We start from the raw sequence: 26,637 nt of genomic DNA on the forward strand, positions 1-26,637 counted from the left end.
TCAGGACTAGATTCAGAGCGTATGTACCTTTAAGAAGAGCGAGAAAGAGGCGGAACCGTAGGCCGAACTTGTTACTGTTGTCTGCAGTGATATCAAAAACATAGCACCGCAACATGAAGTGCGCCGATCGCTTCCGCAACGCCGCCGCTGTTTTGGATCATTTCTGTGAGCCAGGTCAGTTTGCACAGTCGTATCGCTGTCACACGAGGATAAAAGAGGTGGTTTTCTACCTTCAGATTTTCGAGTATGAGCCTCAACTCCGAAATTTTAAAGGGTGGATCGGGGAACACCAACCATACTTGGAATGGGTGTAAAATGCAGTATAGCCTACATTAGTGCCATTCCTCCACTAAAAGGTGTACTTTCAGATTAACCCCCTGAACTTAATCATTTAGAAACTATGCTACAGAGAAGAGAGTTGATATTTGTTTCAGTAATGGCGTGGTTTAGAAATATTGTGCTATAAATATTTTCCAGCATCTTCGGCAGACAAAAATAGAATGAATTGCACCACAGAAATTACAAATGCGACACAGAAAACTGGAAAGTGTTTTTATTTCTTCTCCCCGTGGGCCTAACGCGTTTTTACACAATTGGTGTGCTTTCAAAACGAAATCCAGGATGGTGCGTTAACGGTAAATCTAGGACGGAAAACGCATATAACCAATATTTTGTCTGAGCCATACAGATACAATGCACTGTGCAGCTAAAGAAGACATTCGGTTTTTTGCATTTGTCATTCATGCCTTTCATGTTCTGAGGTTCTAAAATCGTATCTTCTCAGCAAGCATCTGGTTAGGAATTCAGTCTGACGTATTGTGCTGTTTCAATACGGGCTGCGTTTGGCAACTTTTGAAACCTAAGTTACAGTAACCTCTGTAAATGGTTCTATTTACAGAATGATACAATGGAGCGTATTCACACGAATCCTAAACACGAAGCAATGTCTGGACATATTGTGGACGTATTCAGTGGATTTCAGTAAATAGTTTTCCATTTGTCATGGTAGCTATACTTAATAAAAACGTTGCTAGTGAATGCCAGGTTCCATCATCACAGCAGTGCAGGGATTACATGGAGTAATGTCAGGAGGTAGCAGGCTGGCTTGGGGCCGGTGGACCTATTTTGCAGAGGTGGCATTGCGGTCTCTGCTTGGGTGGCACTTTTTTGTTGATGGAGAGGAGAGTGGCTGTGTGGCAGGGGGCTTGGCACAGCTGTGTGTGGGGATGGACAATGAGCAGAGTGTCCTTCTCCTGAAGATTGCCTGAGTTTAGCACGGCTGGGGGGGTGGGGCATTGGCTCAGCACCCTCCTCATGGGCGTTACAGCTTCGAGGGCTCCCCTGTGTATGACAGGGATCAGTCCTTAATGTGGCATGCTCTCCACTCCTTCACAGCTGCGCTACTGAAGAGGAGGACTCGGTAGGCCTCAGCCTCGCCTCCTGCAGCCTGCACCTCCACTGAGACAAACGGCCAGTGTACGCAGGGCAAGAGCACTGAGTCCAGGACAGTGCCGGACTCTGCTGTGGAACCCTGGTGATTACGGCCAGTGTTGCCACTGGTGTGAATTTACTATCGAATCCAAATGGAACTAGACAGCTGATGTCCTCTTTGTTCACTCACTGGCAGAATGGAGTTTGCTCTTGAACAGAGAAGCCATTCACAGTACAGTACTTGTGCCGAAATAGCGTGCATTGTGAATTGTCTGAAACGATGTCTCGGTGCTGCATCAACACGTGCGGTTTGAACACAGCAGATAACAGTAGGTTTTAATTTAGCAAGAGATTAAAAAGCCTTCCCTGACATCAAGCTATATTACTGTGTTTTTTTTTAGTATTATTTTTTTTTATATTCCCATTCTGGCACGTCATTGACACAAATGACTGTCTTGTTGTTGGAAATTTCCCAACATGGCATTAGCTTTCATAGACTAAGAGGAGTAGCGACTGAAGGAAGATATTAAGAGAGGGTAGTGCTTGTTTGATTTTATCATGTCCTATAACCAGATAATGCTATTCACTTTGCAAAGTGAACTGAGTTCTTATGCGGGTTAAAGGGGACGGGCTGTGTCTGCTGTAGCAGCGTTTTGACAGACGTCGCTTCCTGTAACCACAGGTGTGTGAAATGCGTGATGGGGAGAGACACGAAGAGGGATGTCAGCTGAGGAGATCGAGCCTTCGTCATCGTCGTCCTCATCGTCGTAGCTGTTGCCGACGTCAGAAGCAGAGCCCCATTGCTCCCTGAACAGACCCCCATTCCCCGCGCCACCCCACTCCCCCTCCTCCAGGGGCCATGGAGCAGAAACCACGGGGGGAGAAAACCAGGACTAGCTACTTCAGCAACGTAAAGACCAGGTAACTGCCCTGTCCCCCCCCCCCCCCCCCCCCCCGAAAAAAAAAAAAATTAAATATACCTTTTTCAGACAACCCACTGCCCTGGAGGGTGTCAGTGGGCAGTGACTGATCAGCGTGTGGGGGGGGGCCAAGTGTCACACCTCCTCCGCTCCTGGTCACTACAGGGTGCCCTGGCATGAGTTCCCTTTAAGGACAGACCTGCTTTGTTCACCCTCATTACTCTCTGCACGGCCGCGTCAGGCCCTTTAAAGGAATCTGTCAGACATTTTCTGGCTCAGCAGGACTTGTTGTGCAGGAAATGTGGAAAAAAAAAGTTTGCTGTGCCGTACTTAGAATTCCTCTGGCAAATCGGCCTATGCGCGCTGTAGCGGACTGATTACGTATAACTTAGGTGTTTTCCTTTCTTTCCTGACCTTTTCTGAGGTAGCATTTGTCTTCTCAAGGGGAGGGGTCGGTTCTGTTTATAGGGAACCCAGCTGCACAGAGCAAGCAGGGGACTATGTCAGAAGGAAGAACAACCCTTTCTTCTGTGTCAGTCCTGAGTACACTTTGGGGAAGTGCCCTTGTGTTTGTGTCTCTCTTCTTTTGTTGCTTCTCGTTTCATGAAGAGGCTCTTTGGGGTGTCATGTTTCTTCCTCTTGAAAAGAATGGCAGAGAGGTCACAGACAGTTCAGGATGGAGTGTGGGAAAGTGGACTGCAGGTGTTTGCCAGGAACATCCAATGTAACCTTTCCCTCCCCAGACATGTAATGTAACAGTTCTTTTTAATAAGCCTCAGCAGTGATTTATAGTCTGTCAACAAAGGCATTATAAAATCTACTTATGTAGTACTGTGACTGTGGCTTATCATGGTCAATACTGCTCTTTCACTTCATTGGTCACATCAGATAGTCCATCTTGGTTGTGGTGATAATTATAGCATGGTATAGCCAATGGAGGACTGTCACTTTTGGGGTCATGTATGGTGTGTGTTTGTGTGTGTGTATTCTTTATTGATGTCCTACCAGCCTGCTCCCAGTGCTGAAAAGCTGTTCTGTTACATCCTCAGGCTGGGGTCGAAGCTACCTCCCAGCAGCCAGCCACCGGGTTTCATTGCCTGGGAAACGCCATGCTGCGATGCCCGGCCCGGGACCAAGAGGGAGGGCGGGGACACCCCAGGCACCCGCACCACAGGACACCCCCAAGAGACCCGCCCCCATCACCACGTACCCCACATACGGAACCCGCAGCTGCGAGAGTACTATCTCAGAGGTCAGGTGACACTCATCACAATTAGACCTCCCTGTGTGTTGCTGGGCAGGTACGGAGAGACACCAAACTTTGTTGTACGGAAGTCAAAGAGAGATGGGGTTGGGAGTGCAGAAAACCAATTAAGACCCTTCTGAAACTGGTTTTAGGCTAGTGTTATGTAAAACAAGGATTACATCACCACAGGATTAGAAGTAAATTGGAGATGAATTGCCAGTCAGTGTGTTTCTTTTAAATCTGTTAATGAGGTTCTAATTCATGAGAGCAAACTGAAGAATCGAAAGAAGAAACTCGCTTCTGAAGAGAGATATACATCTTCCAGAGCTCAGCTGAGCTTTACCTGTAAAACACCTGGAACCTCTCCAGAATAAGATGTCTCTATGTCTGTGTCATAGATAGCTGACTCCACTGAGAGACAGCACTAGACAGTATGGAGAATGCCCTGAGCACAAACACTTGAGGAGAAATGACAGCAATGCAGTTATAAAGTAGGTGAATGTATAACTTTGCATTGTTTGGCAAAACACTGTTCTAGACAGACACCAGCAATTAGGGAAAACCATAGGGATTTGCTTTTAAATGTTTATTAGAAGCAAACACGAAAACACGGTACTTATCGTTCTCAAACACAGCAATAAAATTCATAACAGACCCAGAAATGGTGGCAGATATCCAGAAAAGCAAAAAGTGTTCAAAACAAGAAATCTTAATCCCAATAACAACAGATGCAAAATACAAAAAGTCCAAGCAAGCTCAAAACAACAGAAGACACATAAGAAAATAGGAGAAAAACACACACTCCCACACATTATTAATCATATAATGAAATAAATAAACAGAATGTACTCAAACACATCATTATATAGCTGTTTTATTTGGCTGGCAAATTATTAATGCGATCTTTTGATCAAATCTGTGTTTATGCACTTGTATCACCCTGTGAAAGAATATTTAATACATGCACACCAGATTCACTGTTACGCAATTTTTCATCATTTTATCTGCAGTCACATGTAAACATGTCTAAACCATGTTAAGAAAAAAAAAACAATGTTTTAATGAAAACCTTGTGGTAGAAATTTGTGGGTTTGTATGTGATTATGAATAGTCTGCATTTCAGCCCATGATAATTGTGTTAGCGTGTCATTATCTTGATTAGATGTGGCCTACATCCTGTTCATCCCCTCCAGTTTCTTCTCTCTCCTGTACAAAAATCATTTTGCAGTTTGTAACATTTTTTAATTGCAATTTTTTCTGTGCAGTAAAATGTCTAGATGCCAGTAAATGCAGTCACCCTCATTTGCCATCTTTTGTGGTATGCGAAGATTTATTATCATGATATAAAATCCACTTTAAAGAGGAAAGCAGGTAAAACAGAGGCTGTGGCCATCTGAAAACAAAGCCTCTTAGAACAAGAGTCCTTGCAGAAGTAGGGAGCTGGATTCTCTTCACAGAAGACAGTGTTAAGCAGATCACGTTTAAGAAGATATGTTCTACACATGTATCTCAATTTCTTTACAAAAACTGGTTTGCAGAAACCAGGGCGTGATCCAGGCAGGTCTCAGGCAGTGTTGTTAGTTCTTTAGGCATGAGGCATATATTTTTTGGATCAAAGAAAAATCTGTCCATGTGTGTAAAATACAGATCTTGTCATCATGGCATCGCATAGCCGGAACCTCCCTGAAACAAGGAGCTGCTGTCACTTTACAGATCGCGTTTACTTACAGAGATACATGAAACAAACGTCTGGATTTTTTCACCAAAAAGGTTGTCTCTTGTTTAGCAATAGTGGCATCAAAGGGAAAATTGTCTAGTTTATGCATTATACCTTGATAACGTAAATTTGCTGTAAATTTGTCTACATTGCATGTTTGACATGGATCCAAATCCCACAGTGTTTGTTTGAGCCCACACCACACTGCTGCCTTTTTCTGTGGCTCCTGGACCAAGGCTCAGAGAGAGCCCTCAGATCCTTAATAACCTCCCAACGTCTCTAATCTCTTTCATGTGCCTGAGAAGAAGGTCCGTGTCTGTTTTTTTATGGCTTTTTTTAATAAACAAAAACAGGGCCAATTTGGTTGGAAGGCAGTGCTGAGCTGCTGAAGCAAGCAGAAGAATCACTGAGGAATCGGAGAGATTGAAAGCTGCACACACAGGCGAGAAAGTGGAGAGCAGGAGAATGTTATTTCCAAAACCATGTTTCTGCATCTATCTTTTTTAGAGGCCACATGGCTTCCAGAGGCCCCCAAGACAAAACCGGAGGAGGTTGAAACGTCCAATGGAAGAGTTGAGTACACAGTGAGTACAAATGCAGACACACACACACACACACACACACACACACACACACACACGCACACACACATGCACACACATACTGAGATAAAGAAGTGCAGCTGCTACGGTTTGGTTGCCAGTGTTTGTTACATAACATATGGAATCGAATAGATCTGATAGCAATGATCAAAGGTCATGGATATGCTGTACCTGTGCAAGCCCATTATGGTCTGGTGAATTTTTGCTGTATACTTCAATGGATTTACGGTGCCTGATTCAGAATTTCTTCAATGATTCTCGCAGGAAGAAGTCATATTCAAAGGTACCTGTTAAACATTACTGCTTAAATGGCTCCTTCTGAGTCCAAGGAATACTCTTTTAAGTTGATGTTCGATTGAATCTGAGTCAAAGAACAGAGACAAGGAGTGGTGCATTCTGTTTGGCATTTAAAATTTTAAACTGACTTGTGAATAGGATTGCTGTAAGAGCTAGTGTTTTTACTGCAACTGTACCCACATTGGGGTTTTTTAAACAGCTGCATTTAGCGAACTGTGTAGCATTTCTTTTTATGGTTAATTGAGAGTTTCAGTTCTGTTAATTGTGGCTGTCTGTGGTGACACATTGCATATGAAGTGCCAATTTCACTTTCTGGCATTTATATAAAGACATTAAAACATACACAGTGTTGAATTTACTGAAGGAAAAATGTTTTGATATTTAAACTCAGATGAATGATTATAGTTATGTAGGTTACATTACAGATGTATGTTTTCTGTAGAACGAAGCCAGTAGTAAATGAACTAAACAGTTCCATTGATCCAGGCATTCGCATATGAGCACACATACATGCACAGAGGGAGAGAGCAGAAGATGGCAGACTGCCTGTAGCTAAACACAGTGCAGTGAAACACATTGGACATTGGGGAGTCTCTCAGTTTACGGGGACCTAATCTAGGTCATTGGGCCCATCTGTCAATACCTGGGCCTGAATGTGAGTGAGCGTGTGTGTGTATATATGCGTGAGGGTGTGTGTGGGCTGGTAAGAGTGCTCTTGGCTGTCAGAGATGCTCTTTGAGAGGGGTAGTGGGGGTCAGTGTAGAGGGTTGGGATTCGGTTGCCAGAGCAGCATAGGAGGGAATGAGGGAAGATTATGAACTGACATCGACTTAACAGTGTTGAGTCTGGCTCAAGGTCAGTTAGAGAGAGAGAGACAGAGACTTTTTTACTTTTAAAATCCCTGTTTTTCAAGGTCAGTTAGAGAGAGAGAGAGAGAGAGAGAGAGAGAGAGAGAGAGACTTTTTTACTTTTAAAATCCCTGTTTTATGAATAGATACAGCTAGGGGAAAATTGTTTTAGGGTCATAAAATCTGTTTGTAATGACGCAACAGATGCATGATATAAACTGGGTGTGGGTTAAGAGAAATGTGCTGGGTGCAGGCATGTAGCCTGCTTTAAATGTTTCAGCTTAACGCAGCTAGAACTGCGACAGCAGTACAGTGCATGATCTGTGTTCTCCGCTAGCTAGGATTAGAACAAATTATACCTAATCAACAGTCAACTGGTGCAGACCACCCCATGGTGTGTGTGTGTAGGTGTGTGTGCATATGGGTATGTGTGTATGTATGTACTGTATGTGTGTGTGTGTGTGTCCGTGTATGCATATATGTATGTGTGCATCTATGTATGAATGCTTGTGTGTATGTATGTATTCATGAGTGTGTGTATGTGTGTGATCGCTGTTGGATCTATGCATCTGAGGTGTTAATTATCGACACTGTTTTTGCAGGTGCGTCCTGATGACACGGTTTTTAGTGTGGCATCCCAGTTCCATACCACTCCCACCCAGCTAGTACACCTGAACAAACTTCCCAACAACACCCTCATTCCAGGACAGGTAAGACTGCTACCCTAAGTCTGATTCAAATTGAACACTGAAGCTCTGGCAGTGTGTCTCCTGTGGATTGAATCTACACACATGTAGGTAATGGGCCATTTGCAACAAAATGCACATTAAAAATGTATAAAGCAGTATACTTCCTGAAGCAGTTACAATTAAGTACTTTTCTCAGGGGTATGATAGCACTGTTGTATTTCAGACTTTGACCTTTTGCCCAGTTCCCAGATCCCTGTACCCCACCACTGCCAGCATGGGAAACTAAGGAACGTATTGGCCCGACACCATACATTCAAATTTACATTCAGTTGGTTACATTTACATGAACTTATCTAGAGCAACTCTCACCACAGAAGGGACAACAGCAGACCACATCTGAATCTGTAGTAACTGCCTCCATTGAATTTAAGTCGTTTTGAAGAGTTTAAAGAGTGGGAAATTCAATTGAGATGAAATAGTAACCTAGTGGCCTGTGAGAATAGGTTCCTTTTTCCAACAAGCGACAGGGTTCAGCTAGAGTCCACGGCGTGAATGACAGCATTGGTTATCGTGCTACTGCTAACGCTCCTGTTACTGATGATCCCGATGTTAATACGTGGATGTGTGGCGGTCAATGATACAATGTTTAACTACTTTGGGAAGAGCTGGGTGGGGATTTGGCTTCAATTTTTCTTTACAGTGGAGGGATTTTATATCAAGGTAAAGGTCTGACAGGATATTGCAGTGTTTGCAGTTCCTATGGCTATTCAGCCAGGGGCTGTCTCCTGGAAGCTGTCTGAGGGAAGCTTTTGCTTGTCTTGGGCGGTCGGGGCCAGTGAGAGGTTGCAAAGTGTATGGAGCTGAATCTGACAGTACTGATCAGTGGTCAAGGGGGTTTCAATGAAACAAAAGGCAAACATTTTGCTTCAATAAAAAGAATGTAAATTCAATAAAAAGTATGAAAACTATATATACAGCAATGCCATGCTGGCTGCAAAGAATACCCAAAATCAGGAAAGTTGTACTTTCAAGTGCCAACTTTGGTTGTTGTCTGTTTTTAGAGAGATATGACTTCAAGTGTACAGTACACTCAGTGTAACAGTTTATTTTGCCTCAGCCTCATGCAGCCATATTTCACCAGCCTCATCACGCTTCATGAAGCAAAAGGTAAACTAACATGCTATGACTCTATCATTTAACTTGTATTTACATGCTAAAAATAAGACCCACAAGCAGACACTGATGATCACAGCAGCCTCCTTGTGACAGATGTTCTAGGAGAAAAGGGGAAGTAGGAGGAGTGACATAGTGGTTGAGTACAGGAGTGTGTCCTTTTTGTGGGCGTTTAGAGCTTTTTCGGTGTCTGTGCAGCGCCTGATTGTTCCAGAGAGCATGGCCTCGACCCCTCCGCTGCAGACAGCGTCCTCCGACCCAGATCCAGACCTGGACCCGCCGAGCACACCAGCGCCCGCTCCCTCCTGCAGCCCCCTCTCCCCATCCCCCGACGCCGAATATGACAAGCTCCTGGTGCGTGTCGTTCATAGGAGAAGGAAGTATCTTTGGTCCTTTTGCTGCTGTGCTTGCACATTGTCTGACTTCTTAATGCTGCTGTCTGACCTCTTTCCTCTACATCCACTTCAGCCCAGTCAGACCAGTTCAATAGAACAAAAGTGCTGATTGCTTCGGTTTAGATAAACTACACTTAAAGGCTGACTAATTGTATTGATGGGCTTACAGGAAGTGGCCCTGCTGTCTTGTCAGAAGGTGCAGTGTCAGCACTATTTGTGAACCGCAGAAATGTCAGCGTCCACTTTTACACTTCATTAATACAGAAATCGAAGCTTGTTACTGTTACTGAAAATGCATAGGAATGTTTGAATGATGCATCCGCTGCTCTTTACTTTGTCAGGATGTGGAGGCAGTGCCAATGCTTGATGGACAGCTGTGTTTGTTGGCCCTACCCGCTGAGTGTTCAGAGGGGGCGGGGCCTACTTCCATGCCTTACCTAAAACTCGGCTGTCGCTACATCACCGACCGCAAGGTGAGAGCATTTTTGTCATTTTAGAAAATGACTAGCAGTTTCGTGCAGTGGCATTCGATGGCCTGATGTCCAGCTTCCCTTAAACCAGGGTGTGGTCTCGGGAGTGTTGCTGGTGACGCCCAATAAGATCTTCTTTGACCCCTACAAGTCTCATCCCCTTGTGATGGAAAATGGCTGTGAGGAGTACCTGCTCTCCTGCTGCGTGGACAGCATCATTTCTGTTTCCTTCTACTCTGACATCTCCCACGTCCACTTCAACACCTCCACACAGCGGTCAGTACGCGAGTCGTCACATAATCCCTTTGTCTGATCTTATGAATGACGTGGAAATAACTGACAGCGCTGTGTTCGAACTCGCAGGTGGAAAGGCAGGAAGAGGGCCCCGAACCCCAAAGCCATGAAGAATCTGGCGCGGCGGTTCCACGGAGCAAAGCATGGCCATGCTGCTGACCACAAAGGGAAGGCTGTCCTTGCGCTTGTGTCTTCCGCTACAGCTGACCTGAGATCAGCCTCATCCTTAAACCTCAATCCGTCACTGGGTGGCCTGACCAGCGAAGAGCACAGCACTGAGAGCCAGGACACGACAGAGGCCGAGAAGCAGCAAGAGACCACGGGAGCCTCTGTGGATGAGCTGGCTGCACAGTCAGCCGGAATGCTGGGGGTGGCTGTTCTGAGCAGTGCTGCCACCTTCTGCTGTGGAGGCGTAGATGTAGGAGACAAAGTGAACATGGAGCTGGTGCACCTGGATGGCATGGAACAGCAGCAAGGTCCTGGGAAAGGGCCAGCAGGTGGGCACGGCGACCCATTGGGGTCTTTAATTATTTGGAGGGATTTGCAAACTGCAAAGCATATTGAATCTGTTGTGTGGCATTTTAGCTAAAGAGTTAGGCTGGTAACGCAAAGCTACCAGATTCATGATTTTCATATCACCAGTTTCTCATATGCAGTGTGGAGGAGATGAGTCCTCTTCCAGATAAACAGCAGATTGCATTTAATAGAGATATAATTCAGCGTTGAATTGGAACAAAAATAACATGGCCTGGAGGGCTAGAGTTGTACATACTTGATGTATTTTTTCAAATTTCAGGTAGAAGGAATTGGGAGCGAAACAACAGACATAATCAAGATCTTGACAAACATTTCTGTTCCTCTCTCACCTCCCCATTCTTTCTTTCAACACCCAACCCCAACTTTCTCCTGCTCCTTCACTCTCTCGTTAGGCTTGTCTCATCAGTCCTCAGGTAGCTCTGGATCTCTGATGTTTGTTCGGCTGCGCCTCCGGCTGCCACCCAGTAAGAAGAGGGGTGTATTTCTCCCTGAGCCTGGTGTGTCCAAAACTGCTCCCACTAAGGATGCCTGGTTTGCCCTCGCCCAACAGAGGTACATTGTTAAGGGGGGCACCCCATTCATAGTTTTCACAGTCAGTATCTTCAGCTGTTTCTCGGGGCTAGTATACCATAAATTTCTGTATCTTAAACTGTTTCTCAGGGCTAGTGCACCATAGATTTCTGGACGTCTCATTAGAGAACTGTGGGTTTCAAATCTCTTACATTGCACTATTGAGCAAAAGTACCAGAATTTCACCCTTGAAGACCCATTAAATATATGAAACTATTTATTAAAGTCAATCACTTTGTCACATTTTCAATTTGATATAGTATTCTATACAATCAGATTGTCACAAGGTACTTTACACTATTTACTGAAGGAGTGAAAACAACTAAAAATAAGATAAACTTCCTGAAGAAAAGGGAAAAGATGTTATTTATAAGTCATTGTGTGTGGTGCCTTTCAGTGGCAGTCTAGCACATGAAGTGGTGAGAGAGGATGAAAGATATCTGTTCATGTTTTCAGGGGCTGAGAATGGTTTGGAGCAAAGCGGTTTAATAATGGGGCTGGTTTGAGCTGACATCGCTTTCTCTGTACTTTACCTGTTAGCCAAGCAGAAGATGAACGATAGCAGTCATAATCGAGGCTGCATTGAATTGCATTAAGTCTCTCCTGCCCGCCTGTCTGCAGTATCATTGAGCTCTAGCCAAATGGAAGATCAAAGATAATAATACCAATCCAAGCTGCACTTCGATTAACTCTTTCCTGCCTGCCTTTTGTCTGCAGTTCAGACGAGCTGTACGCTTACCTGACCCACTGGAGGTCTGACCTCTGCATCCTGGAGGGGGGCGAGGAAGAGGAGGGAGAGGGGGAGGAGGAAGAGTTTGTGCTGGTGGATGACCGAGAACAGGAGGAGGGGGAGGGGGTGCCACACAGTGACAGCCGAACTGGAGAAGACTGGGAGGTGAGACGCTGTGTCTTTGCACACCTTACCCGAGTTGTGTCCCAGTCAGGACTTCAAGTATTACCTGCGTGGTGATAATATATGGCAGAGTTCTCAGCACCCATCCTCCATGTTCCATTGTGTTGAACAGAAAACTGTCTAAACAGATTTGTATTTAATGTTACGATGCTGCGCGTGAAGATCGTACTGAGAGTGACGCTGCACTGAGGATTGTTCTCCTGGCAGATGGTCTCGGTAGAGGATGAGGGAGGAAAGACTTTGGTCGTGGACAAAGATCCCGAAGGACTGAGTGACATCCTGGAGCAGAGCCGTATCCTGGAGGCAGAGCACGTCAGGGAGGTAAGCATGCCTATATGTACTGTAAAAAATAAAGTAAATGTACTCGCACATACACACACTCATATTGTGCAAGTGTAAGCCTCTTAAGCAAATCCAGAGATACAATGTGGTGGTTTTAAGTTTGCTAACTACATTTTCTCAGGTTGGGTACAAACTGTTAAAGCTGGAACAGGAAACAAACTTTTATGTCTGTTCTGCTCTGTTGACCTCGGAGGGGCCCCTCACTTTCACGCGAGCGCTGCCCCTGCCCACACCCACGCACACACCTCCCGTGCAGTGAGGCGAGGAGAGCATGCAGCATCTCAGCCCCCTGATCTTACTCTTACTCTTACTGACCAGATGTCGAGACCCCGGGATTTCTTCTGTGGGACTGAAACTGAGTTTAGTTTTAGCACAATAGCCCCCATTCATGCAGACCAGTGTGGATCCTACCCTGGCCCAGTGGGTTGTTGGTTTACCTTGAATAGCATTGTTGTAACCATAATGTTGCTTTACCTGAATCAATACATTACAAATGGGTGTGTGTGTGTGTATATGTGTATGTGTGTGTGTGTGTGTGTATGTATATGTATATGTGTATGTGTGTGTGTGTGTGTGTGTGTGTGTGTGTGTGTGTTTTAATGTTAAACTGCATCCTTTCTCTGTGCCTGCAGATCTCCAGTGAGCTGCCACCCCGCACTGTGGGTCACGCCTGGCACCTGTCCTATAGCACGTCTCGGCACGGCTCCAGCCTCAAGTCCCTCTATAGGAAGCTGGCCGGCACTGAGTCTCCAGTACTGATTGTCATCAAAGACTCCCAAGGCCAGGTGATTCTCCACCTTCACAAATGCTTCTTCACTTGCTTTCTTTATTTATAGATAGATAGATAGATACTGGGGGCGACAGTGGCTCAGGAGGTAGAGCAGTCGACTGGGGATTGGAAGGTCCCTGGTTTGAATCTGGCTCATCCCGGCAGAGTGTCGAAGTGTCCTTGAGCAAGACACTGAACCCCCAACAGCTTCCAGTGGCCAGTTGGTAAGCCTATATAGCAGCCTCTGCCACTGGTAGGTAGATGTGAGGCATATAACTGTAAAGTGCTTTGAGTACTCAAATGAGTAGAAAAGCGCTATATAAATGCAGTCCATTTACCATTTTGCCATTTAGGTATGAGATATCAGCTGAATGTAGAAATGGTGAAGATGCGAACCTTTTACTTTGGTGATTTCAAATGACATCAGGTAGGGTTAAGCCTACTTCAGAAACGTGAAACCTTGTATGTATGTGTGGTTATATTTACAACATTTGAGAGTAAAAAAATAAAAGAGTAGGCTCCCAGGCGGCTGATTCAGCAAGAAAAAAATTGGAACACATGGGCAGAGCCAATTGGCTTTGTTCTGTTGAGAACAGGAGTAGATAATTTGGCCAGTGTCTCCTTGGCTCTTAGACACCTGTGAGTTGCTCAGTGTAGTAGCGTCTATGTTCCAATTGGCACACACTTCACTATAGTGCACTGTGGGGCTTGTAGTGCAGAAAAGAGTCATTGACCTGAGTAAGAGTGTATCAGAGGATGGCATACGTCTTGCCTCAGTGGTCCTGCATGACTGCAGAGGTTGCTGTGGTGTGACAAGCCTAATGTACAATTGGCAATTGACAATAAGCAAACTGGGTTCTTAAGGCTTAAGGGCAAGAATGTACTCATCTATTCAGAAGCCACTTCAAGCCCTCAGTGAGTGATGCAATTTGTGATACAGTCCCAGAGTCAGTGACCTTGTGATTTTGGTGCTCCATGAATCACCAGCCTTGTGATTTTGGAGCACCTAGAATCAGTCACTTTGTGTATTTGACATTCCCCAGAATCAGTGAACTCATGGTTTTGGTTCCCCCTGAATCAGAGACCTCATGGGTTTGGTGCTCCCTGAATCAGCACGCTCATATGTTTCATATGTTTTCTGACCCCTGAATGAGTGACCTCAAGAATTTGACTGTTGTAGGTGTTTGGAAGCTTCCTTTCGCACCCACTGAGACCCAGTGAGACGTTTTACGGCACTGGTGAGACCTTCCTGTTCATGCTTCACCCACGCTTCAAGGTGAGTAGTGGTTAAACATGGCCAGCAGTGGAAGACAGCATGCGGAGAGCTAGAATTGGGACCCCATGAATGCTGCTACACCCCTGCTGGTGGGCCCTCTCTTCACTGTAGCTTTGTCCTCTGATTGTTCCAATGTAGCCAGAGCTCCCTTGCAAAGAATTACTTATTCATTTAGCAGACACTGTCATACAGAAGGACTAACAAGGATAATAATGCATGGTATTTTTAACGTATATCACAATAAAATAGGTGCAGGGTGGCCAGCATTACAGTAAAATGCCATTAAAATGAAAAAGTGTCAAAAAATAACGATAAAAACAAAGCTCCCAGCAATTCCCATCATACATGATTGAACATAAAGCATCTGTAAACTGTATGATGTATGGAAGTTTAGAGAAGCTGGCTGACTCTTCTCACAAAAGAACAGAAAGACCAGACATTAAAAAAAAAACAATAATTTATTTTAAAAACCAACAAGGGACACCAGCCACACATCTGTATTTAATGGGCCTTTAATTAGGCAGGTGTGGCTCATTAACCAACAGGCCAGTTCACATGGACGAAGACGATTATCACTTGACAATTAAACAATTAACCTGTATGAAATGGAATTTATCAGTGAGCTCAGTTGTTTGTAAGACTGGAAATGGAAAGACAGCAATCCTTAGACCAGCGTTTCCCAACCCTGCTCCTGAAGGCACACCGTCCTGCATATCTTCTATCTATCCCTGCTCTACCTACCTGACTGAACTCATCAGTGGCACTTTTGATTAGCTGAGCACACCTGATTTAGTCAAGCAGGAAGGATACATAGAAGATATGCAGGACAGTGTGCCTCCAGGAGCAGGGTTGGGAAACACGGCCTTAGACATTCAATGAGTGACAATTTAACAACCAGTTTTGGTGGAAAGGTTAGTAATGGTGCCAGACTGTCACTGGTAGCAATCATTCACTAGAGTAACATTAGCCTGCATCACTCTGCCTTCCGTAAAGTGACCAACAGTGAAAGATCTCTGCTAAACTGTATCAAAGTTCACGAAAGGATAGACTGATCATATTTTGGCTGGTTATGCAGGGCAGGTGCAAATACTGATTTATTCATGCACATCAGAAGCTGTTTGAAAGAAGAAATAAAAATGCATTCAGTATTTTTTTGCACAATTAACAGCATAGGTTTTACAGGTGAGTGCATGTTTAAGAAATGACTGATCGGATACGACATATTTTCATGCAGACGATCCTGATTAGCACTGTTATTTTCTTTTAACTCATCATTAAGCTACAGTTTATCGAGGGCACTCTATGCATAGCTTTGGAGGTGGCTCTGAGTAAGATGTAATTAAGTATCTTAGGCTGTGCCTGGTGAAGATAAGGTGCAACTCAGGATATACCTAGTTAATGAAAGATGTAACTCGGTTAGGACCTGGCTAAGGTAAGTCTTGTGCGAGTGGTGTTGCAGCATTGATCACATTCCTGTGCTCACATCTTCTGTGTTCCCACTTTGTCCTTCCCCAGTGTTTTCGCTGGACTGGTGAAAACTCCTTCTTTATAAAGGGAGACCTGGACTCGTTCGCCATTGGTGGAGGAAGGTACAGACATTCCACACATTCCACCACAGCCCACACACTCCCACAGATTTTTCCCTTTGGCATCTTTATAAAGTTATCCAGTCCCTTGTTCAATTTGGCTTGTGTTTCTTACACATTATTAGATGCAATAGACGAGGCTCTGACTTTGCTTAAGGTGCACTGTGACAGAGTGAATGTATGTAGCCATGTATGATAACAGCACACCATGTTAATCTGGACAGAGGCATCTGTTCAACACATGACTAACTGAATATAATAATGTTAATAGCATGCATAAATCTTAGAACCGAATGAAATAGTTATTTTATATGGACCACAGAACATGAAATGTCCACAAACTTCAAGTTATTTTAAACATTAGTACAAACTGATTGTAGCCTAGGTGAGTTAATCATAAATATCAGAAACAGTTTAACAAAAGGTGGTTTCACACACTGCAATGAACAATTTCAAAAATACATAATAAAATGAGATACTTTTAAAATTTCTGACCACAGTACTGTTTTGTGTGATGTAGTGTTTTATGCATTTTTAAGTGCTGTGCCTTTCTCTGTTTTACTGTTTTGTGTTTTCCACCTTTCCTGTCTGACCTCATCTTGAAGGTCTAGCCCAGCATCGCATTCACACATCTGACACCCCCATGTAAGCCTCACTTCCCCTTCACTCTCTGCCTTTGCAGTGGTCACTTCGGCCTGTGGCTGGATGAAGCCCTGTACCTCGGCCGTTCCAGCCCTTGCCACACCTTCAGCAACTGCTGCCTCTCTGAGACGGACGACTTCCGGGTCATGGAAATGGAGGTGTGGACCTTCTGCTGAAGACCCCCCCCCCCTTCCTTGGCAAAACTGAGCCCACCAAGAGAACCCTTGTGTTTTTTCCTGCGGATGGAGTGAATGGTAGGAGGAATCGCTCTCCTGATGTAGGGGATTAGCTCTCCTAGATGAGGGGCCCACCGCTGCAGTCTGTGAACTCTGACCTCAATGGAAACTAGGACATTATTAAATTCACTCTTAAATGAGGTGTGAGGGGAGAGAGAGCAATCGGGAGCTGAGATGATGCGTTTCGCACAGGAGAGAAATGTACTGTAGATATTTTCACTTGAATGTTGTTCTTTTTCCCCTCAACGGACCTCACTTTCATGGCAGTGGTCATGGTCTTGAACCTCATAAAATGAGGCTTGTGCTGTCATTCCTGGTTTTCTGCTTTGCTTGGACTGCCACTTGGCCCCCTCCTCGTGTAATGGCTAGACCCGGCCAACTTGAAGAGAAAGAGACAGAAAGAACTCCTTATGGATGAAGATTATCCGTGTGTCGTTCATTGCAAGTGGATTGGTGCACAGCTTTAATAGCAAAAAAAATATTGAGTTGTCAGTAAAGCGAAAATACAAAGACTTTCCCATTACCACTGACTGCAACCTAACAATTATTAATGTTGTCCTTTTAAAAAGATCACTAGTATTTTAAATCACCCAGTGCCCCACACCTACTATGCTCATTACTGCTATGGTATCCATGACACAACCGTCTACCTGTACTCAAAACACAAGCAAAACCTACCATTCATGTTCACACTGTATAATATTAATAAAAGTTACATTCATACAATATTAAAATATGGTTATTCAGCATATTGTGTATTGCACTCAATGCCTTAAGTGTAATTGAGAACATCATTAACACCAATATCAGGAAAAAGAAAAAGGCTGGGCAACAGAAGAAACCATTTAAAAGAAATGCTTTATTTTTGGCAGAACTTAGGGCACTTTTATCCTGTGGCCTGTGGTTAGGCAGACACTTTGCTGTTGTGTTGCAACCCACTTCTACTCAGCATCTATTCCAAAGGTGAGCAAGTGATGCAAAGAATTCCAGAAATCCTCAGCAGTGAACTGGGATGTCTGTACTACACAGGTAGTTTTGGAGACAACTGTCTTGAGGCACCAAATGGAACCATTTCTACATTTCTGATATTCCTTACTGACCACTCAGAGGCAAAAGAGAGGATGCCAGCTACCACTTCAGAATCTGCCTTTATGGGATGGAACCCACATTGAGCCAGCTGCTAGCACAATGGATAGGTGATTGCTTATCTCCATAATTTGCATGTAGTGGCAGACAGTACAATTAGCTTCCTAGTTGGTGTATGAAAAGGCCTAGAGAACTTCAGTTACCCTGTGTAGAAGTAGGCTGTAGAAAAGGTACAGCTGAAAGTTGAAAACAGACATTACATCTTTCTGCAGCTTTTGGATTCAACAAAAACCACCAGACTATGTGCTTTAAAACCAGCCCTGCTGTCATCTACTGTTTATTTGTTTGGGCTGCTGCCCCCCTTCCTCCCCTCCCACTAGGAATAGAGTAGAAAACCTCTTTCTGGAAAATTCAGCAATGACATCAGGCCTTGCCCCACTCTCAGAGAGCTTTCAGACCAGGCCTTCACAAATTGCTGAGGCCCAGAAAGCAACGTTCAAAACCGACCCTAGTGGACAAGCTGTAGAACTACAATTATTCACAAAAAACAGCATTTTACATGTAAAACAGCATGTAAAAAATGCATTATTGCAGCTTTTCTTACGTATTGCACGATACAACAATACAAAAAATATATAAAGATTAATATTTTGCAGTGCAGTCTTTGCTTTTTGGCATAAATCTTATGATGTTTGTAAAAAAAAAATAAAATAAAAAAAAATATATCTGGGAAAGCCATCACTTCAACTGGTCTAGTTAACAACTGAGACCAACACTGCTATGGCACAAGGTCTGAACTATTGAGCTGGAGATAGGTACAGTTATAAACCCTTGCTAATTTACCAGTTTTTACAAGGTTAAAATGTATTACACACACCTTGCAGCAATGCTACTTATAACATTTTGTCGACACAACAGGTCAAGTCTGCTTCACTCTTTACAGATGCTATATAATGAAGTAAAACCAGACCTTTCTGAGCTGTATGTTGCAGCAAGGGAATCAACCTCACTCTTTTGTATAGACAACACACTACAGGCCATGAACAGAAAGCAGCTGGTGTAAAAACTCTGGCCAGAAAAACACTAACAAAAACTGTGTGTATAAATTCATTGTGGAAAATCACATGAGGCCAATTAAAAGTGAGCAGAGGTGAAACTAATAAGGAGTGAAAAATAAGCTGCCTATAATGGGAAACCAAAAATCTCCCAGAACCCTTCCGAGTCGCAGGGAAACATTTCGTGCTTCTGTCTGGTGTATTTGTGACATGATGAGCTGTCACTGCACAAATCCCCCGCACACGAGCATTCTCTGCCCCCTTCTTGTCTTTACTCCAGGTATTCTTTGGCTTTCTCCAGCCCTTCCTGAAGGAAACGGATGTAAGTAGCAGTGGAGGGGTCTTCAAACCCCCCCGAGAAGTTGAACATGGTGCCCTCCTCCTCCTCTGGCCTCATGGCCGTCTGGTCCAGGAAATAGTTGGCATTGATGTGGTGGATCTGCCAGGGGCAGGAAATGAAAACAAAAGGCAACACATTGAGGAGGGATATTTCAGTTGCTTTTTAATGAAAAAGAATCCTACAGCCTCTTTCTGATGTTCATGTTTAACACACACACACACACACACACAGACACACACACACATACACCTTACGGTGCAACCTAGACACATCATCATCAGAACCCCCTTCAAAAAAGCTATACTTCACTTTAGTGGAGGCTGAGACATTCAGAACAGCTATCAGAAGCCCAGCCAGTGAAAGGGTTGCATTGTGGGATGGTGGAGGACTTACCACAGTGCCATTGGGCAGTGCCACCATCATTTCCACTGGAAAATTGTATTTCTCCAGGTGGAGGCCAGCTATGTGGCTCAAGGTGGAATTTTTAACATCAGCCTGGGGAAAGAAACAGACACAGGGGGGCAAGGGGGGGGGGGGTGTCAGTACTGATCTGACACTTCCACAAACATGATGAATCTGCTTAACAAAGACCCTTCCAACATTTGTGGGGAGCAATGTTTTATATTTTGTCATAGTCAATGTTAAGTAAGACATACTTTGTATTACAAAATACCAATTACTAAGCGTTTCCTGCCAGACACAACCAAACACAAAATGTAACTGCAAAAAACAGCCTGCTTCTTCAGTGTGGGATGGAAATGGGGTGGGAGTGAATTCTCTCTACAGTTAAAGACAGGTGTTGTCCCTCTGCCTTCCCTAAGCCCATGCCCCGCCCCGCTCACCTGCAAGTCCTCAAGCTCCTTGACTAAGGACCAGCTGCTGATGAAGCTCTGGTTGAGCAGAGCCAGGACGGGCGAACTTTCCAGGACTGTCTCCCGGAGAGTCCGCCCCGAACCTGTGGCAAAGAGGAAGGGGAGAAGAAGCACTTACATACTCTGCACACTTACAGTTAGAGAGTTTCCGTCATCCATGATTCATACTGATCTGTGCTCATTCTTTTCTTTAAGTGCCTGTGACAGGATTTTGTGTTGCTATATGACTGGGTCATCATCTCTTGAGGTATGACCCCTCCCCAACTCTCTCACCTCAGCAGGACTGGTCGTCCAGTGCACCCCACAGTAAGATGGAGTGCACCAGCTTCTTTTCTGCTTGGGCCCGATTGAAGGCCTCTGAGAAGGGCAAGTATGCCACCTGTGGGACACCAACAATAACAATAATAATACTAAAAATAATAACAACAAGTGTAGCATAGCGGGTAAGCAGCAGAAGTCGTAACCGAAAGGTTGCTGGGTTGATTCTTTGCTGGGGGACTGCTGTTGTACCCTTGGACAAAGTACTTAACCCACAACAACTGCCTCAGTAAATATTATCCATTTATAAAGCTGGATGTCAAAAACTGTAACCTATGTAAATTGCTCTGAATAAGAGCGTCTGATAAATGACAATAATCTATTGTAATAATAATAATGACAATAATAATAATACTAATAATCATAACAGTCGATTGCATTTATAAAACACATTTCAAGGATCTAAAAGTACTTCACAGCAAAGGGGAGGTGACCCTCCAACCACCAACAATGAGTAGCATCCATCTATAACACCTACCAGCACACTCCCCTAGAGCAGTGTTCTGCTATTCCTTTTAAAATTAATTTTTCAAATGACTCACGTTTTTTTCCCCTCTGACAGAGATTTTGTCATTACCTTGGTTGTAATCTGAACAGAATTAAATTACAGGGAAATGGGAGCAGGGTGACAGGGCCAATGCTTGGACAAAAGTGATAAGTGATCAGGTATGAGGAGACACACCTTCTTAAAGGGGTACAGCATGACCTCCAGGCGGCGGGCGGCTTCCTCGCGGCTAATCTCAGACCTCCAGTGGATCTCCTCAAAAACAAACTGCACGGGGTCCCCACCAGCCCCCCGGCTGTCTATGATGTTCCCCTCCTCATCCTGAATGAAGGAAGGGATGGAGGGTCCCGCGGCCTGCAGCTCCATCTTAGGGTGCAAACACAAACATCCTCAACTTTAGTACAGTACAGATTCACACATCCTCAGCTTTGCTTATCTACTAATACATACATTCTCAGTTTAACTAGGCTACTAATACACACATCCTCAGTCTTACTGAGCTACTAATACACACATCCTCAGCCTTACTGAGCTACTAATACACACATGCTCAGCTTTATTTGGCTACTAATGCACACATCCTCAGCTTTAGCAGCATACAGATAAACACATACTCAACTTTAAAGAGTAAAACTGCACTTTAAAGGGAAATGTTTGTGCATGGAGAAAGGCATTACCTGTGGCAGGAAGCCAATGTCCACCTCCATGTTACTACTCTCGCTAGCCCCATACAGCCACTCCATGTCCACATTCAGGGACCTGAGGAACCAGTAGAGGGACAGTGATCTATACTATACACATATATACATATACACATATATACACACACACATATTATGTATATTATATATATATATATATATATATATATGTGTGTGTGTGTGTGTGTGTGTGTGTATGTATGTTTCCTACAAGCATTCATGTATTCTGGTGGGGAAACACAGGTGCTCAGCAACAGTGATGCAAGCTAGCTCCAGCCCCAAGTTCTGCCCTACCTATCAGTGGGAACGTAGAGGCGGAACTCGCGGACATGGGAAGAGTCCCGGGACAGGACAATGTTGCCAGTGAACTGGCCAGGGGTGAACCAAAAGGGGAAGTCAGGGACGTCATTGAGCTGGAACTCTGCATGGATCCTGGTGACGAGAACAGCCAATCAGGCAGAGGCAGGGGAACAACTCTGATAGAGAGCAGACTGCCCCTCTAGGCCATGGCCACAGAACAAAGGCATAAACGCACACACGACAACAGGGAAAGATGTGTCCCTAGGGTGTATCCCAGTTAACATCTGCCATTTTGTGTTTTTATGACCTGATATTTTCAATAACGGGATAAACAGATTTCATTTGGTGAGAAAGGCTACAGTTTCAGTCTATATTCAGTCTTTATCAAGACCTGACCAAAGCATTATCTTCTCTGTCTTCAAAACTCTGGGTGGTTTCCACAAGATGCGGCAGGTCTATATTTTTATTACTTTGAGTATTTTTCGATTTTATTTATATTTATTCTGATTATATGTGGCTATGTTTGTTCTGCAAAATGTGTAGAAAGCATAAATCAACAAGGCCAAGGTGAACCTGTCTGAATGTGTGTTTTGAATGTGTGTGTTTACTGGCCCTAAAGCAGTCACCATGGTTAAACTAACCTGAAGACGATGTCATAGTAGTAGTCGCTGACAGCGCGGATGCAGGCCACCGCCCCCTGTGGGGCGAAGCGGGTTTTGATGAAGGGGCGAGGGTGAAACATGCTCAGCAGGGAGTGGATGATCACCTAGGGAGGAGGAAGGACAACAACCAATCAAAAGAGAAAAGCAGACACTATACCAGCAATGGTGGGCTTGACCTCACCTGTACAGATTCAGTCGATTGCAATTCCCACCTCTAACTCTTTGACCTTACTCTCACAGATCAATTTGAACATGCCATTCTGCGGCATTCTCAAATTGGAAAAGCTGGAAATGGCAATGCTGAACAAATGATATGGTAGCTTTTGCTTAAAAAATGGTCTCTTTGATAGATATATTTCATGATGACAGCTTCTAAATTACATGACCTGTATTTTTCTGAGAGAGTACCTCTTTGCCACGTGGTGTGGGAGGGTGGTAGCGGTTGTTGGGCAGGTACCCAGTGAAGATGTTGAGCTCGCTGGGCACAATCCACCATGGATCCCCCACTTCCAGCTTGTTCTTAGGAGGAAGAAAGGCCCTGAACTGGCTGGCGGAGAAGACCAAGGAGGGCACAGCAGGCTTCTTCCAGGAGCGCAGCCCGCTCAGGGAACTGTGGGTAACCTTTACACAAAGATCCACCATTAACAGATTTATGGCAGTTTTTCTGCTCAGCTGATCCCTGACCCAGGATGACTTGTGAGGTAAATGGCATCACTCACCATTTACTTTACAATCAAGCACTCTCTGCCCTTTTACACAGCACATTATTTACCAAAGAGGTTCAAACTAAGAGTCCAACAGCTCTGTCACATCTGGGATTGGGACCTATAACCCCCTGTGTTTACAACACTCAACAGACATCCTAACTGACCCAATGCTTATACAGAGCACTTCCTGTTTCGGTGCACTGTCAGAATGCATTACAGTGTGGTTGTCTTGTTTGTCTTGATTAATGGTCACTTTGGTTAGTTTTCACTTCATGAGGACTCTGCCGATGAGACGTTTGTTTTCTATTTAGTCTCCCGCAGGTCCACTCTAAATTCTGCTTTCTATCCAACTTAAACAGTTATTTTCTTGTGCTCTTCCTTGTCTGGACTTTTTATTTTCTTTCATCTGTTTTTTTTTTTAGATTTTTTTTTCAGAAACTTGGAAAAAAATATCGGCTTGACCCATGTGTCAACATGGAAACATTACAAAAATAAGCTAAAATAAATTTGTGGCATCAGACATTCTGATTTTCACATGTACTGTCATTAATCACTATGTGCTGGCTCATGGGCCAAGCAAAGCATGATGTCATTGATGTAGCATCTCTTCCGCACCCCCAGGAATCCATCCTTGCTCTTGGTCATGGTTTCCATGAGCAGAGGCTGCAGTTTGGCCTCCACTGTCAGGGTCTCGCCATTGGGGTCCTGGGCCACTTCCTCCTCAAAGTCTGCCGGAGGGGAGATACCTGTGGAGAATCAGATGAAAGGTCATACACTATACCAGAAGACCTGACAGGGGTCAAGCTTATTAGAGGTGGGGAAGGGGGGGGGGCATTTCAAGGGTTGAATGACAGGGCCAGGCTGAGACCTGTGAGTTTCTCTGCAATGGGTTTGAACTCCTCCGGGCTGAGGTACAGGTCATGATCCGTGTCTAGGGAGGAGAAGAGGAAGAGCCCCTCCGTGCCCAGTGTTCGCAGACCCGACTCCTGCAGGGAGAGACAGACGCATACCGGAAGCCCTTTACTAATTGCCGCAAATTCCTCATGCTCCAGCTACATTCAATGGCGCGCGTCCTTTTCAATCTGGGTTAGGACATGAACAGCCGGGCGTGACACGCAGCAGTGCGTGTCCCACTATTCTGTAATGACTACAACAAGAGGTGAAGAGCAGCAAAGAAGAAATTGTTGTTTCATTTTTTCATATTTACTAATAACTTTTACTTACATATTATTGGCACCCGTTTATTTCAGTCTCGCCGTTTCTAAAATAGCCTACTTGTTTAACCTACAACATGGTAATTAGGCTGAATTATAAAATCGCAGTAACTCACTAGGAGAAAATACATACATTTATATAGAAAAGATATTCTAAGTCAAAAGCAGTCAGCGCTGTCTTTGTTACTTTAGAGTTTAAGAAGACTTATTGTCCTCAATTGAAGAATTGTGTGCGTGCGTAGGGGCTTGGGTCTAATGGAAGATGGGCTGCACAAAGCAGGCTCGAGTAGCGAACCAATTACAGTTAAGTGGGGGTTGTAAGTTTGCTACCAGCTGTGGCGGAGTTCCAGCCCCCTAATAAAACAGCTTGAGGGGAGAACGGCGGGCAGGGTTAGGGGCTAATAACTGTTTGCTCTTTTTCAACAACAAGATGCCGTTACGTGGCACACGAACACTGGCGCTTCAGAAAAGTGCTGAAATCTTTTAAAGAACATCCACAGCCGTTTACAACTTAAAGATAAGATCACGCAAACAACTGATCATCCACATAATTAAATAAACATTCTCGAGTAGCGATATTCTCATAGAATGCGTGCACAAGCAAACTGCACATCCGTCAAAACATGGCAAGAAAGGGTCACTCTTGACAGTAATTTAATTAACATGACTCATGTCTGTTACAAGAAATACAATAACACGCATGAACAAAAGCTCAAATGGGTCCGTTATTACTGAGTGCTGATAAACATACATTTACCTGCCTGTTGTACATTATCACGATGTACTAGACTGTTAGGAACAGAAACAATGCATTGTAGTGTCACTTACATGCCGTTTGAGAAGCTGCGTCTGCTGGTAATATCTGAAACCAAAGGCAGCAATGGGAACAGCTGCAATAATGAGTAATTTAGGGAGTGCTCCGTAAAACCGCGCAAGGATGGACCTTGGAGACTGGGCTCCACTGTCTTGGGACGTATTCTCCACATGTTCATCGTCCGAGGCAGGAGCTCTGTTCTCCGAACTCCCTCTTTTCCTCACGTCCGCGGCCATCCTCGGCTACACTCTCCTGTGCATCCGCGGAGAAACGGACATGCTTCTCTGACGCAATTCTCAGCAGTCCGCGTGTACTTAACAATTCCAAAAGGTACTCTTCATTCAGATCTGTACAGTGGAGTTACTGTATGATATCCAGCAACTTACGCCCGCCCAATAAGCCGTCGCGTCTCGCTTTCTAGTCGCAGCAACGCTGTGGCGGCGGCAACCCTCCCGTTTTCCTCATATCCAACTTGATCTCTGAGGGGTTCGTCAGCCTTAAAAGTCTTAAAGGGCCAGCGCAGGCATTCCTCCCCCCTCTCAATTACCACCATTGCATACCAGTAAACCACTATTACGTGTTTGCAGTACCAATCTTGCATTCTTTTATTCAGTTTTTTTTTTTAAATTCTGCTACTCGTCTGTTTTGGTGCTTTTCGTGTACGATGCATAACTCTGTGCTCGTATTCGCTCGTATTGAAATAATTTATTATTACAATCAAAAGTATTAGAATAGTAAGACCACACAATAAATAAACACAGGAGACATTTTAAACACACCGTTCACAGGATATGCAGCAGAATTGTAAATGGAAAGGATAAATTGTAATGGTACCCAGTGGAATCACAGGACAAATTAATCATGCGCAGCAAATTGATTACCAAGCAGTCAATTAAGATGAAACATAATCTTATATGATAAGCAGTATCACAATACAACTACACGTTCATTAGTGATGGCATTGTTAGTTTCAAATTTTACACAAACGTGAAATACTTCTAAGCTCTCAGATGAAAATATGTTTGCCAATCGATATGTCTAGAAGACTGTTTCCTGCCGTCTTCACCTACTAGGTAACTGTATGGGCCTCCATACTCTTCTCTTTTGGAC

The 26,637-nt window shown here is 44.2% G+C and overlaps 2 protein-coding genes across 3 annotated transcripts; one reads left to right on the plus strand and one right to left on the minus strand.

Moving 5' to 3' along the window:
* Nucleotides 1–92: 92 nt before the first annotated feature.
* si:ch211-15d5.11 (oxidation resistance protein 1) lies at nt 93–17,698 on the plus strand. Of its 2 annotated transcripts, none has more exons than XM_036541486.1 (16): nt 93–174; nt 2,114–2,352; nt 3,401–3,603; nt 5,822–5,886; nt 7,664–7,771; nt 9,122–9,277; nt 9,660–9,791; nt 9,880–10,064; nt 10,152–10,579; nt 11,012–11,171; nt 11,907–12,084; nt 12,310–12,423; nt 13,077–13,229; nt 14,394–14,489; nt 16,005–16,078; nt 16,758–17,698. In XM_036541486.1, the coding sequence occupies exons 2-16, from the start codon at nt 2,291–2,293 to the stop codon at nt 16,891–16,893; spliced, it is 2,250 nt and encodes a 749-aa protein (XP_036397379.1). In that variant the 5' UTR covers nt 93–174; nt 2,114–2,290; the 3' UTR covers nt 16,894–17,698. The 2 variants fall into 2 exon arrangements, with proteins under 2 accessions (XP_036397379.1, XP_036397378.1); XM_036541485.1 differs by having other exon boundaries at nt 5,822–5,898; nt 16,758–17,697.
* A 128-nt stretch (nt 17,699–17,826) lies between these two features.
* On the minus strand, nt 17,827–25,984 carry selenon (selenoprotein N). The gene is made up of 12 exons (XM_036542355.1): nt 25,542–25,984; nt 24,368–24,485; nt 24,115–24,245; nt 23,201–23,413; nt 22,772–22,896; nt 22,125–22,262; nt 21,807–21,888; nt 21,307–21,495; nt 20,580–20,685; nt 20,277–20,389; nt 19,828–19,929; nt 17,827–19,533 (listed from the first exon to the last, which is right to left on the minus strand). The coding sequence occupies exons 1-12, from the start codon at nt 25,761–25,763 to the stop codon at nt 19,366–19,368; spliced, it is 1,707 nt and encodes a 568-aa protein (XP_036398248.1). The 5' UTR covers nt 25,764–25,984; the 3' UTR covers nt 17,827–19,365.
* Nucleotides 25,985–26,637: the final 653 nt, after the last annotated feature.

The sequence above is a fragment of the Megalops cyprinoides genome, chromosome 12 (assembly GCF_013368585.1).
Source record: "Megalops cyprinoides isolate fMegCyp1 chromosome 12, fMegCyp1.pri, whole genome shotgun sequence".
Taxonomy (NCBI): domain Eukaryota; kingdom Metazoa; phylum Chordata; class Actinopteri; order Elopiformes; family Megalopidae; genus Megalops; species Megalops cyprinoides.

Coding starts and splice junctions, on each gene's coding strand:
- si:ch211-15d5.11 (XM_036541485.1), top strand. CDS start 2,291: ATGGAGCAGAAACCACGGGGGGAGAAAACCAGGACTAGCTACTTCAGC. Junction 12,424..13,076: donor AGGCAGAGCACGTCAGGGAG/GTAAGCATGCCT, acceptor CTGTGCCTGCAG/ATCTCCAGTGAGCTGCCACC. Junction 13,230..14,393: donor TCAAAGACTCCCAAGGCCAG/GTGATTCTCCAC, acceptor TGACTGTTGTAG/GTGTTTGGAAGCTTCCTTTC.